This window comes from Podarcis cretensis (genome assembly GCF_951804945.1).
Source record: "Podarcis cretensis genome assembly, chromosome: 1".
Classification (NCBI taxonomy): Eukaryota; Metazoa; Chordata; class Lepidosauria; order Squamata; family Lacertidae; genus Podarcis; species Podarcis cretensis.
Window position 1 is genome coordinate 32,818,959 of NC_137170.1, and position 13,707 is coordinate 32,832,665.

The window sequence follows — 13,707 nt, forward strand, 5'->3', positions numbered from 1 at the left end:
GAAGGCTGGATGAGCCTCTAATGTAGCAGGATCAAATGAGTATTTTGCCTGTGCGAAGCAGTCCTAGCAATGATCAAATGGTGCCGCTGTGGTGGAGAAAGCTAACTTTGTTTGGGCTGTCTGAAAGTAAAACTAGCCTTTATTAGTGAAAATGAAGTTCTCAGACCAACTGGAGCCCCTAGGGAGACATGTTCTCTAAATAAAACAATATAAAGATGCATCTGTTCCCTGCTTCCAGATAGTCTGGAAGATCATCTGAATATAAACCAAATTAATATATGGTAAATAGAAGCTCACAGTTACTTTGTAGGTTGTCAGGCCTTCTGCTTTGCTTCTGTCTCAGTGATTACTAACTCCCCTATTTGGATTAAGTTGTTCCTCCAATAGATGCATCTTCAATTTTGCTAATTTCTTAGATCACTCCTGTTCTCCAATTGCCTACATCTTCATATTGGGATACCTAAATCAAAGGGTTGGTGTGATATAAATGCAATGCTAACAAATGTTTTAACCATGTTTCAAAGATAGTTTTAGATTCCATCTTAAAGAGGAATGCTGAATAAACCTGTTTGGTTTATGTTCATTAAAGGTTTTTAAGCAGATATTGGATGGTCACCTGTCAGGGATGTTGTAGTAGAAAATTTCCTGCATTGGCAGGGGGTTGGATTAGGTGATCTTCCTCCTCTCTGATTCTTTGTTGTTGCCAGTGTTGACACTCAGTATTATGGAGTGCCCTGCTGCTTGCCCCACACACCAACACCCATCTCAGTTTCCCTCTCCAAGATGACAACATCTTCCTGCTCCCAGTCTCAGTTTTCCTTAGGACTGCTATTCATCCCTGCCTCCGTTTCCCTTCCTCATAATTTCCCTCTTTGTGACCCAACATCTCCAAGACCACAGCATTTTCTTCCTGAGCTTCCAAACCTGCAAAAGAGTCATGGGGGAGGGGGGAAGAGACCCACCTACAGCTTCCCACCAAAAGAACTACAATATTTTTCTCCACCTCCACCTAACAGAAAAAGCCTGTTGAATTTGCAGTGTCCCAAGCACAGCGGAATGATGAGGAGTATGTGCCACATACTCTATATTACTTTATTTACACTTCAAAGCTGGTAGATTACAGAAAAACATCTTGCCTCTGCCGGAGCAGAGAAAGCAACCTCTCTCCTCTGAAGCACGGAGAGAAAAAAACTGTGAAAAACAGGAAACCAGTGTACGTCACATCCAGTCTCCTTTCCCATGGGAAAACCCAACAGCACAGACTGTGGAATGTAAACATTGTCTTGTGACAAGCATTTCGCTGCACAGTGAAGAGAGCAGAAACCAACATCCTCCCCCTTTCTGTGAACATCACTGGGCAGCGTGTTCGTACAATATCAGTACAAACCCAACTTCTGCACATAGGTACAGTGTTGATACAATCTTGGACAATACATCAGCAGGAATTTCATTACCTGGCATATAGGACACCGTTACGAGTCCCTTCTGAATACGTTCCCTAGCATGTTGCAACTTTAATTGCAAGTGTTTCGTGCTTTGCTTACAACCTTCAGAATTCAGCAAAGCCAAACATGCTTTCTTGTCCTGGTAAACCTGGATTGGACATTTGACAGGAATTTTCATGTCTTTGCACAATTGTAACAACCATTCACAATCCTTAAGTGAATAAGACAGTGCATTCAGTTCAGCTTCACAAGTACTTAAGCTAACTGTTGTTTGCTTCTTGCATGACCAATCAAATAGACCCTGATTGTACATATAGCAAACTCCAGACGTGCTTTTCCTGTCTGTAGTGTCACTTCCAAAACTTGCATCTGCAAATATCTCAAGACCACCAGATTTCTGATTGTTAAATCTCAGTCTGTAATGCATAGTGCCTTTCAAATAGCGCGCTACGCGTTTCAGAGCTTTCCAATCCTTAACAGTAGGATTGTTGACTTGTCTGCTTAGCAAATTACAGCTAACAGCAATGTCTGGTCTTGAACATCTGGCAATAAAATTTAGCTTGCCTAGCACACTTCTGTACAGTGTAGTGTCAGAAAATGCTTCTTCAGTGTCATCTATCTGATAACCTGTTGTCATCGGTGTGTCTATGGGGTTAGCATCCATCAGGTTTAGTTTGCTTAACACATCAGCAATTTTCCGTGACTGGTGTACTAGAATGTTACCATCTTGATCTCTCTCTATTTCAAGAGATAGGTAGTTGTTTACCTCACCAAGATCTTTCATGTCAAAGTGTTCTTTCAGTTGAGCTAGGGCGTTATTGTACATTGTGACATCATCCCAAAAGAATAAAAGATCAGCAACATAAAACAAACAATACAGTTTCTTTTGCCCCTCCTCTTTGACAAATACACATGGATCAGCTTTCCCTTGTTTAAAACCTAGAGAAAACAATACTTCAGTGAGTTTTGTGTGCCAACACCGTGCACTTTGTTTGAGACCATAAAGGGACTTTTTCAGAGCACAAACAAATCCCTGTTTTACCTGTACGCCATCAGGTGGAAGCATATAAAGTGATTCACCTAGAGATCCGTACAGAAAAGCTGTATTCACATCGTGGTGACTAATGTGTAGATTCTCCTCTGCAGCTAGCTTGAGCATAAGCCTAATGCTCTCATACCTCACTGTGGGTGAGTAGGTCTCGTGATAGTCTTCACCTGGTACCTGTGCAAAACCTCTGGCTACCAATCTGGCTTTGTGTCTGACTATCTTGCCATTTTGATCTGTCTTCGCTTTGAAGACCCATTTGCTTCCAAGCAGTTTCATTCCTGGAACTACTGGAACAAGGTCCCATGTTTTGTTCCTTTCTAAGGAATCAAGCTCAGCTTTCATGGCATTTAACCATGGCTCAGCTTCCTTTGAATCCAAATCCTGGATTTCTTGGAAACTTGAAGGTTCAAATACCTTCTTGGAGCTTTTAACAGCTGTTACTGCTATCTTAGCAAACTCATCAGCAAATCTCTTTGGAGGTCTGCCTTTTGTGGCTCTCTGTGACCTACGAATTAGCCTTAAGTCTTCAACACTCTCCTCTTCCTTCTTGGGAGAAAAGTGACCTGTTGTGAACAATGGTTCCTCCAATTCTTGATCAGAGCTTTCAGAGGGTCGCATAGAGGCTTTTGCACTCTTGAAATCCTCTGAATCACCCGATTCAGTTTCAGACTCAGAATCAGAACCTTCATCAGTGGGTGTGGGTTGCTGTGGCTGCTTTTGACTATCCTCAGTCTCATCACTGTCATCAGGATAACATTGGAAAATTCCCACATTCTCCCCCCACTTGGCATTGTACTCAACACTTCTTGTGAGCTTAATTGTCTTAGAGTCAGTCATCATTATTCTGTAAGAACCTTTCTGATAACCTAGAAAGATACCATGCAAACCACGCTTGTCTAACTTGGACTTTTGTGGTGAGTGAACCCACATGTCAGAACCAAAAATTCTCATGTGTTTGATGTATGGCTTCTTGCCAAACATCTTCTCATAGGGGGTACAACCAATCGCTGAAGATAACCTGCGATTATAACTGTAAGTAAAACACGAGAGAGCTTCGGCCCAATAACTCTCTGGAAGATTTGCATCATGCAGCAAGGTTTTTAACCCTTGAAGCAATGTTTGATTTGCCCTCTCGCAAAGTCCATTCTGCCATGGCGAGCGAGGACTAGACAAATCGTGTTGAATTCCTTTCTCAGTCAGAAAAGCTTCAAACTGCTGAGAAGTGAATTCCCCCCCCGCGATCAGTGAAAAGAATTTTTATCTTCTTACCATGCACATTTTCCAACCAAGCACAGAATTCCTTGAACCTTGGAAAAGCCTCTGATTTCTGCTTGAGATTATACACATAAATATATCTGGAAAATGCATCAATGAGAACCATGAAGTACCTGTTTCCACCCAAAGAGGATGCTAGTGGTCCAACCAAATCAGCATGAACAATTTGGTATGGTTCTGTAGCTTGCCTACTAGACACCTTACCTTTCGCAGCCATTTTCACCTTGTTTGCTGCGCATGCCTTGCACTTCATGTGGTACCTGCAGGGTTTAATAGTCATACCTTCAACCAAGGCAGGCATTTTAGATACTGCCTCAAAATTCAAATGACCAAATTTTCGGTGAAAATCATGAATACATCCTGCATGCAAACTTTTGTTAGAACCTGCAATGCAACAAGTGTCATCCTGCACAACATCATCATAATACAAAACATACAAACGATCAACATATTCAGCATGCAATACATAATCATTTTTCTTTGTGATGATGCACCTTTTGTTCTTAAAGGAAACGTCAATTTTCCGCTCATTCAGCTGTCCAACGCTGAGCAGATTATGTTTGGCATCTGGTACGTAAAGCACATCTTTTATCGATAAGTCCAAACTGTGAAGAACAACAGTTCCGTAGCCTTTACTGGGGATTGTGTGGTCATCCGCCTGGTGAATCGCACCTTCCTGCAGTGTAAAAGACACGAACAGTCGCTTATCGTTGCACATGTGGTGCGTTGCAGCCGAATCAACAACGAAGAAAGATCTAGACGTCTTCTGGACCTTTGCAACCTCTGGAGCGAAGCGTGAGACCATTGCCTTGTGCTGCGTTGTCCTGGACACCGGACCTTTGCCTTTGCTCTGGCCTTTTCCACGCGGTGAGCTTCCGCTGCGCTGCTCTGCCTTGGCCCTGGGATATTTGCATTCCCCCTTCATATGGCCTAGACGTCCACACGAGTAGCATTTCACTGCCTTCAAAGCTTTGGCGCCATCTGGTGGTTCCACTGTACTCTGGGATGACGTCTGTGAAGACTCCCCCTTACCCATGCAGCTGTCACCCTGGCGTTCTGCTTCATTCTGAATCATGGCAGTATCACAGGCTACTCTGAGCTGAGCATGTGGCTGATTGGCATCAGATTCCCCACTTGCATCAGCCAGCCTTCTGCAGCTAGCCATCATGACTCTGGCATTAGCCTTCTGCATCATCTCTGCTGCTTTAAACAAGCTGCTTTATACAAGCTGCGTCTCTGCTGCTTCAAGCCCCATTCCAAAGGCAAGTTCAAAAGTGCTTTCTTTCTGCTGCCTTAAATCAAGCTGCGTCACTGTTTTCTGCAGCTGCTTTATTCCAAAAGCACTTTTAAAAGTTACTTTCGGTTTCCCCCAGCATAGGAGCTTGTTCCTTTGAACCTTTGCCTGTGCCCGGCAAAATGGCCATAAAAGTTCAGAGTCCAGCCATAAAGCCATTAATTAGAAGCTGGCAGGCTGCCCGGAGCATGAGCACATACCTCATCAATCATCTTGACGCGCAGAGCAGATACCGTCCGATCCGTCCCTCTGCATTCCGATCCTTTTGCCGGCATTCAGATGATTGCGTCTTTCTGGGCCCATAACCAGGAATGTTGAATTTGCAGTGTCCCAAGCACAGCGGAATGATGAGGAGTACGTGCCACATACTCTATATTGCTTTATTTACACTTCAAAGCTGGTAGATTACAGAAAAACATCTTGCCTCTGCCGGAGCAGAGAAAGCAACCTCTCTCCTCTGAAGCACGGAAAGAAAAAAACTGTGAAAAACAGGAAACCAGTGTACGTCACATCCAGTCTCCTTTCCCGTGGGAAAACCCAAGAGCACAGACTGTGGAATGTAAACATTGTCTTGTGACAAGCATTTCGCTGCACAGTGAAAAGAGCAGAAACCAACAAGTTTTCCTTAGGACTGCTATTCATCCCTGCCTCCGTTTCCCTTCCTCATAATTTCCCTCTTTGTGACCCAACATCTCCAAGACCACAGCATTTTCTTCCTGAGCTTCCAAACCTGCAAAAGAGTCATGGGGGAGGGGGGAAGAGACCCACCTACAGCTTCCCACCAAAAGAACTACAATATTTTTCTCCACCTCCACCTAACAGAAAAAGCCTTCCGTGGTGTCAGGAAGAAAGAGGAGGATGAAAGTACTATTCCTAAAAGTTCTTCCCATAGGAGATAGACTTCTAGAGTAAGCTCAGAAGATGTCCGCATGGAGGACTTCCGGTTGGCGCCGGCGCTAATGGCGGCTCGCTCTCCGTTCTCCGGAGAGAGAGCTGCTCCGCGAGTTCGGGTCTGACCGCTACGGCGAAGCGGGGACCCCTAAAATCACAGGCGCGGAAGCCTGTGAGCAAGGAGACTCGGTGGGCATCGTTTGCGCCCCCTTTTACTGCGAAAGAGCCTTTTTAAAGGCTCCGGAGGAGCATCGGGGGAGCGCAGAGCTGAGAGTCGCTACCCAGCTCGTGGAGTGAAGCCGCATCGCCATTAGCGGAGAGCGCCAACTTCTTCCTGTTATTTGGACTGAAAGAGATTCCCGTGAGTAGGATTGGCAACCCTTTCGGGACTTTAAATTCAACTTCTTTTAAAATTTGGCCGAAAGTGGGGACGGTAAACAAAGGAAGTCTGCCTTCCCCAGATTGCATGACTGCTAAAGCAACGGACTTGGTAAGCTGCAATTGATATCTTTTAAGGGAAATTTAAAAAAAAAAAGGATTAACCCCAGCATTGACTTAAGTCCTCCCCCCTAGGGAGCAGGAACGGGGGGGGGGGTGAAAAAGAAAGGAAACCTGCAGGAAAACTTTTTAAGGGACAATCTACCGCAGACTCTATCTCTGGGAACGGACTGCCTGAGTGATACACTTTGACAGGGAGCTGTCAAAGACATTGCAAAGAGGAGACTTTATTTGCTACAATTTATTGAGACTTTGTAAAAATTATATGGTTGCAACTAAAAGACTGAGAGAAGTTTTTAGTAACTTTTCCCTCTGAGGGCCTTTGGATTCATTGTTTCTTTGCTATATTGAAGGTCTCAGCTCCCTCTAGAGGGCTGGAAGTAACAGTTGCAACACGATTGTTAGTCACTGGCTTTTTCCATTCAAACCTGTTCCTGTGAGAACGACCTTGGGACATGAGCGGCCCTGGAGACGAGATAGCAACAAGATCCAAGTCTAAGGCAGCACACAAGAAAAGGGGCTCTTTATCAGGACTATTGCCAACAGGCCCAGGTGGACAGGAAAAGGGAATAAGTGCATTCATGGAGTCAGTGACGCAGGCATTATTGAAGATAAATGAATCTTTAGAAAGATTGAATAAACAGAGTACAGAAAATACCAAGCAATTGGCAGATCTAACGGCAAAATTGGAATTGAACACGAAGAGCGTAACGTCTAATACACAGATTATACAACAGTTGGTAGAGGAGAACGCCACAATAAGGAAAATTGCAGAAGAGGCTAAATCTACTGCGGAATCTACACAGGAAAATTTAGTTCCTGTTTGTAGGAGGCTTGACCAGCATGAGGCGACCCTTTCTTTGTGGGACATGCAGCGTAAGGAGAAGAACTTAAGACTTAGGTTGGTTCCTGAGAGTGAGGGGGACAACCTAGTGGACTTTCTCACAAAAGAAATTTCAGACTTTTGGCAGGAAAATCTAGAGGGAACAGAATTTGAGATTACAACCGCCTTCAGATTGGGTAGAAGGCAAGGCAGGAAGATTCCAAGGGACTGCCTGATTACATTGAGGTCGAAAGAGGAGAGAGACAAGATACTTAGTTTGCATTACCAGAAAACACTCCAGATTCAAAACGTCTCTGTGCAAATCTACAGGGATATCCCAAAATACATTTTGGAGGTGAGAACTCAGTTCAAGACTCTGGTGGACCTGCTGAAGAAGAACAACATACCTTTCAGGTGGGAATTTCCACAGGGTTTGTCTTTCAACTTCCAAGGAAAGAAAGTCAAGATAAAAACTGTACAAGATAAAGAACAGTTCCTACACAAACACGGAGAAGACTTGGTGAAAGGGGTCCTCAACTCAACTGCAGATACAGACTTGGGGAATTTGACATTTGGACTCAAATCACCAACGGACGAAGAACAGCTGCAGGGTGCAGTTGGAGGTAACTAATTAACAATGTCTCTGAGAATTTTAACTTGGAACTGTAACGGACTGAACCTTCCCAGGAAAAGGCGTGAGGTTTTTCATATTTTGAAGAAAGAACAATTGGATCTGATTTGCTTACAAGAAACCCACGTGACAAGAGCACACAGAAGATTACTTATAAATAAAAGATTGGGACAAGAATTTATTTCATCAGATAAAGTTAAGAAAAGAGGAGTGGTGATATACGCAAAAGAGAAATTGGCTCCAAGACAGATTTTTAAAGATGAACAGGGTAGAATCTTGGCAATTGAGATACAGATCCAAGGAGAAAAAATTTTGATACTTGGAATCTATGCACCAAATGAAGGGAAGGCAGAATTTTATAAGAAATTACATGAGACATTAACAAATTATCTGGATTACAAGGTGATTTTATTAGGCGATATGAATGGGGTTGTCTCTACAAATATGGACAAAGCGCAAAGACAGGTGATCTCCAAGGACGGGAGACTACCTAAGACTTTTTTTGAAATGACTGACAACTTGGACTTGATCGACATTTGGAGAATAAGAAACCCCCTCGAGAGGGAGGGAACATTCTTTTCAGAATCACAGATGACCTGGACAAGAATAGATCAAATATGGATTACTAGTGGGATGGCTCCTAAGATAAAGAAAGTGGAAATCTGCCCAAAGACATGCTCCGACCACAATGCAGTAAAGATGGAAATGAAAACAACAACAGCTGGCTCTTTCAGATGGAGAATGAATGACACCCTATTTAAAGATCCAGAGGTGTACCAAAAGGCCCAAAAGACTTTGAAGGACTATTTTGAGATAAACCTAAGGACAGAAGTGGAGAAACGAGTGATCTGGGACGCAAGCAAGGCCGTGATGAGGGGTTTCTTGATACAGCAGAACTCCTTGAAAAGGAGGAAACAACAGGAGAAGAAAGATAAAATTTTGGAAAGGATAAAAGACAGTGAAAAGAAACTGAGATCCAACCCAAAGTCACATGAGATCTTGAGACAAATCAAATTGTATCAGAAGCAATATATGGAATTGATGAACCAGGAGATTGAATGGAAAATCAAACGAATGAGACAAAAGACATTTGAATCGGCAGATAAATGTGGGAAACTCCTGTCATGGCAATTGAAGAAGAGACTGAAATTGAACATAGTTACAAGTTTGGAGGTAGATGGAAAGAATATTTCGAAACCAAATGAGATCAGCAACTGTTTTCAGAGCTATTTCAGAAGATTGTATGCACAAGGGCCGGAAAACGAAAGAGACATTGAAGAATTTCTTAAGAAATATGGATTACAAAAAATTTCGCAACAAAGTACAGCGCTTTTAAATGAGAAAATAACTGAACAAGAAATTGAGGGTGCCATTCAAAACATGCAATTGGGGAAATCTCCAGGGCCAGATGGACTAACCTCCAGATATTACAAAGCCTTGAAAGACTGGATAATTCAGCCACTTAAGGAGGTTTGCAACGAGATATTAGAGGGGAAAAGGGCACCTGAGACGTGGAAAGAAGCTTTCATCACACTTATACCAAAGACTGAGGTTGATAAAAAACAGATCAAGAACTACCGCCCTATTTCATTACTTGATGTGGATTACAAAATTTTTGCAGACATTTTGGCAAGAAGACTAAAGAAGGTGCTGGTGGAGGAGATCCATAAAGACCAGGCAGGCTTTCTCCCGGGTAGGCATATATCTACCAATGTAAGGAATATAATTGACATTATAGAAATGCTGACAGTGAACATTAATACAAAAGCAGTTTTAATTTTTGTGGACGCGGAGAAAGCCTTTGACAATATATCTTGGAAATTTATGAAAAAGAATCTCCATGGGATGGGGGTAGGCCAAAGGTTTGAAAATGGTATAAGTGCAATTTATTCTGAGCAAAAGGCTAAGTTAATTGTAAATAATGTGGTTATGGATGAACTTCCTATAGAAAAAGGGACACGTCAGGGGTGCCCAATATCCCCATTACTTTTTATATCGGTCCTGGAGGTCCTGTTAAATATGATTAGGGGAGATCAGCTGGTAAAAGGGATTCAGGTCGGAGCCAGACATTACAAATTAAAGGCCTTTGCAGATGACTTAGTATTGACTTTGCAAGAGCCAGACACTAGTACTAAAAGAGCTTTGGAATTAATTCAAGTATTCGGCCAGGTCGCAGGATTCAAGTTGAATAAACAAAAAACCAAGGTATTGGAAAAGAACTTAACAAATGTTGAAAGGGATAGATTCCAAGAGGAAACTGGGTTAGTGGTGGCAAAGAGTGTAAAATACCTGGGGATTAACATGACATCTAAGAATGTGAACTTATTTAAGGACAACTATGATAAGTGCTGGACTGAGATAAAGAAAGATTTAGAAATATGGTCAAACCTGAAGCTTTCCTTGTTAGGTCGAATAGCAGTGATCAAAATGAATGTATTGCCTAGAATGTTATTTTTGTTTCAGACATTACAAATTGTTGATAAACTGGACTGTTTCAAGAAGTGGCAGAAAGACATATCTAAATTTGTCTGGCAGGGCAAAAAGCCCAGAATTAAGTTTAAGATACTTACTGATTCTAAAGAAAGAGGGGGGTTTGCCTTGCCGGACTTAAGACTTTACTATGAATCGGCAGCTTTCTGCTGGTTAAAAGATTGGCTACTTCTTGAGAATCCAGACATTCTAGATTTGGAAGGATTTGATAATAATTTTGGTTGGCATGCATACATCTGGTATGACAAGGTTAAAGTGTATAAGGGTTTTAAAAATCACATTGTCAGGAAAGCACTATATAATGTTTGGATACGGTACAAAGATTTATTGGAAAATAAAACTCCCAGGTGGCTTTCACCAATGGAGGCCAAGGAGGTAAAGAAACTCAATATGAGAACTAATTGGCCGAAATATTCTGAAATTTTAGAACAAGAAGGTGGTGAATTTAAATTACAAAGTTATGAGAAAATAAAGTCCAAGGTACGGGATTGGCTCCATTATTTTCAAATAATGGAGGCCTATAAACAAGACAGGAAAATTGGTTTCCAGGTAGAGAAATCGAAACTAGAAACAGAACTGTTAGAACCCAATACTAAGAATTTATCAAGAATGTATAACTTGCTGTTGAAGTGGAATACAATAGATGAGACAGTGAAGTCAGCTATGGTTAAATGGGCACAGGACTTAGGTCATGACATTATGTTTGCCGACTGGGAGAAGTTATGGACCACAGGTATTAAATTTACGGCATGTAATGCCTTACGAGAAAACATTATGAAAATGATTTATAGGTGGTACATGACCCCAGTCAAGCTTGCGAAGATTTATCATTTGCCCAATAACAAATGTTGGAAATGCAAAGAGACTGAAGGTACCTTCTTCCATCTTTGGTGGACCTGCCCAAAGATTAAAGCCTTCTGGGAGATGATTTATAATGAAATTAAGAAAGTGCTTAAGTGCACCTTTAACAAGAAACCAGAGGCATTTCTCTTGGGTATGGTCGGCCAGCTGGTGCCGAAGAAGGACAAGAATTTCTTTCTGTACGCCACTACGGCAGCAAGGATTCTTCTAGCAAAGTATTGGAAGACACAAGAGTTACCCACGCTGGAGGAATGGCAGGCGAAAGTGATTGACTTTATGGGACTGGCAGAAATGACCGGCAGAATCCGCGACCAAGAGAGAGAGACTGTGGAAGAAGATTGGAAGAAATTTAAGATGTATCTTAAGAATTATTATAAAACTGAGGAGTGTTAAAATGCTGAGGGAAAAGAAGACGTAGAATTGCAGCGATAATTGGGTTTAAATTTTAGGGTGGAGTAGAAAAAGAGGATGAATTTATATTTAATTGGGCAATAAAGGTTGTTGAATAATGGTACTAAATTAAGGATGCAAAAAGGGGAAGGTATGGGGAAGTCCGGGAAAAGAGGGTTATGAAAATAAGGTTAAGAAAATATGAGTTTGTTGTTTGTTTGTTATTATGTTGTTGTTTTTTTGTTTGTGATAAAAAATTGGAAATTAATAAAAATCATTTAAAAAAAAAAAAAAGAAGATGTCCGCATGAGCTGAAAGTCCATCCGTTAATTGGCTTCCTCCCATTGTTATGAACATTATGTGGTGATATATCCTATTGATAACTTGGGATGGGCTTCCACATGATATGTTTAGGTTTGGGCTATTAGCTTTTCAGATCTTCTAAAGCATGATCAAAGCAGCCAAACCAAGTGCAAAGAGCTCCCTGTCCCCTGATGACCCATCTTCAGAGTGACACCCCCCCCCCCACGGTCCTGTTATCATGAATGTAATTCCTTGCACAATAGGGTCTTCGGATGATGAAAGGATTCTGAGATTCCTGGAGCTGACTGGGTTGGTGAGTTACCGAGGGAATAAATGATGCACTTTCTGTCCCAATTTGGGGATAGAAAGTGGCTATAAAAGCTCAGCAAAGTGCACTGTAAATGTCTATGGATCATTCCTAAAAAGGATTGCCAGGAAGGCCCACTGTTTGACCATGGAAGTTTGGATCAGTCCAAAGAGTAATGTGGGCTCCATGAATTCTGAGATGAATGTAACTCTGAGTATGTTCTATCTTGTATTCCAAAGCCTGGGCAACTATATTAAAAACTGCTTCTAAATGTGAGCTCTGGCTCAAATTAAGCCCTGGTTTATGTACATTGTATGAGCAAAAGCAACAGAAGTTCTGGTGTCAATGATGATTATATAGAAGGCATGGGAGCAAAACAAAAAAATAAAACAAAAAATGACAAGATGACACTAATTACCAACTGGCAATGGGTGGGCAGGATTAAGACAGAAAATGTCCATATGGCTGTGTCCACCTGTTGACCAAGGCAGGAATAATTTGTTTTTCATCTTCTTTTTTATGCAGTCTGATTTGCTAGCAAGGACAGGTGGTTTGGACCAGCCAGTGGACTGGAACTGGTAAGGCTGCTTAGTGTGACAGTGGGGCTCCTGCTGTTTACTGTTGGTAGGTCTTGAGCTGCAAGGTTGTTCTAATCACAGATTGTTTTGCCTTTGCTGCAGGTATGACATTCTGTCTCCAGGGGAAATGCAGAGGCTCTCCTTTGCCCGACTTTTCTATCTCCAGCCTCAGTATGCAGGTGAGGAAGGTGTTTCTTTCTGAGTTCCTTAATTATGGGACTCCCTGCTTTGCTTTTTACCTTGACCACAGACAATCCCTGGATAGCCAATATTATGAGATGGAATATTGTGCAGAAGAAGGTAGCACAAGGGCCATTGGCTACCTGTTGACTACTGCCTGTGATCTCACTGGTGGCAGGCACCACAACTTCTAATCTAACCATCCCAATCTACCTCTTTTCCTCATCTTTGTAACTGGCTTATATTTTCTTGCTGGTTTAGAGGGTCAGAACTCTCCATTGTACCAGCCCAGTATGTAGAGAGTGTTCAGGTTGCCTTTTGTAATGGAAAACGACTGGTGAACAGCTATCAGTTTGCAAATTTGTCCTGCTTTATTCAGGAGGAGGAGACTTGGATGGTGCCATATTGAGGGGATTCCCGTATGGGTGTCATTGTTGTTTTTTGCTTGCAGTGCTAGATGAAGCTACCAGCGCACTCACAGAGGATGCAGAGGATGAGCTGTACAGGATCTGTGCACACCTGGGAATGACTCTGGTCAGCGTGGGACATCGCAAGAGCCTGGAAAAGGTAGGGTGGTGTGGAGCCAATCTGTCTGAGCAGAACTGCTGGGACAGATAAGGTTTTATTTTCACAGGGCCAGTGGTGTGTGTATGGATGGCAAAATCCCTCTTAAAGCCATAGCTCTCAGTTTCT

At 42.2% G+C, this 13,707-nt stretch overlaps 1 protein-coding gene across 7 annotated transcripts in view; it reads left to right on the top strand.

The window, feature by feature from the left end:
- The window catches only part of ABCD4 (ATP binding cassette subfamily D member 4), a 33,873-nt gene that overhangs the window by 18,679 nt on the left and 1,487 nt on the right, over nt 1-13,707 (top strand). For 5 of the 7 annotated variants that reach the window (XM_079972169.1, XM_079972168.1, XM_079972173.1 and 2 more), the window contains 4 exons: nt 12,213-12,262; nt 12,782-12,834; nt 12,937-13,013; nt 13,466-13,581. In XM_079972169.1, coding sequence (XP_079828295.1) covers nt 12,213-12,262; nt 12,782-12,834; nt 12,937-13,013; nt 13,466-13,581 — 296 coding nt within the window. Of the gene's footprint in view, nt 1-416; nt 961-12,212; nt 12,263-12,781; nt 12,835-12,936; nt 13,014-13,465; nt 13,582-13,707 lie in introns of those variants that run through there. The other 2 variants (XM_079972172.1, XM_079972171.1) reach the window with 2 other exon arrangements.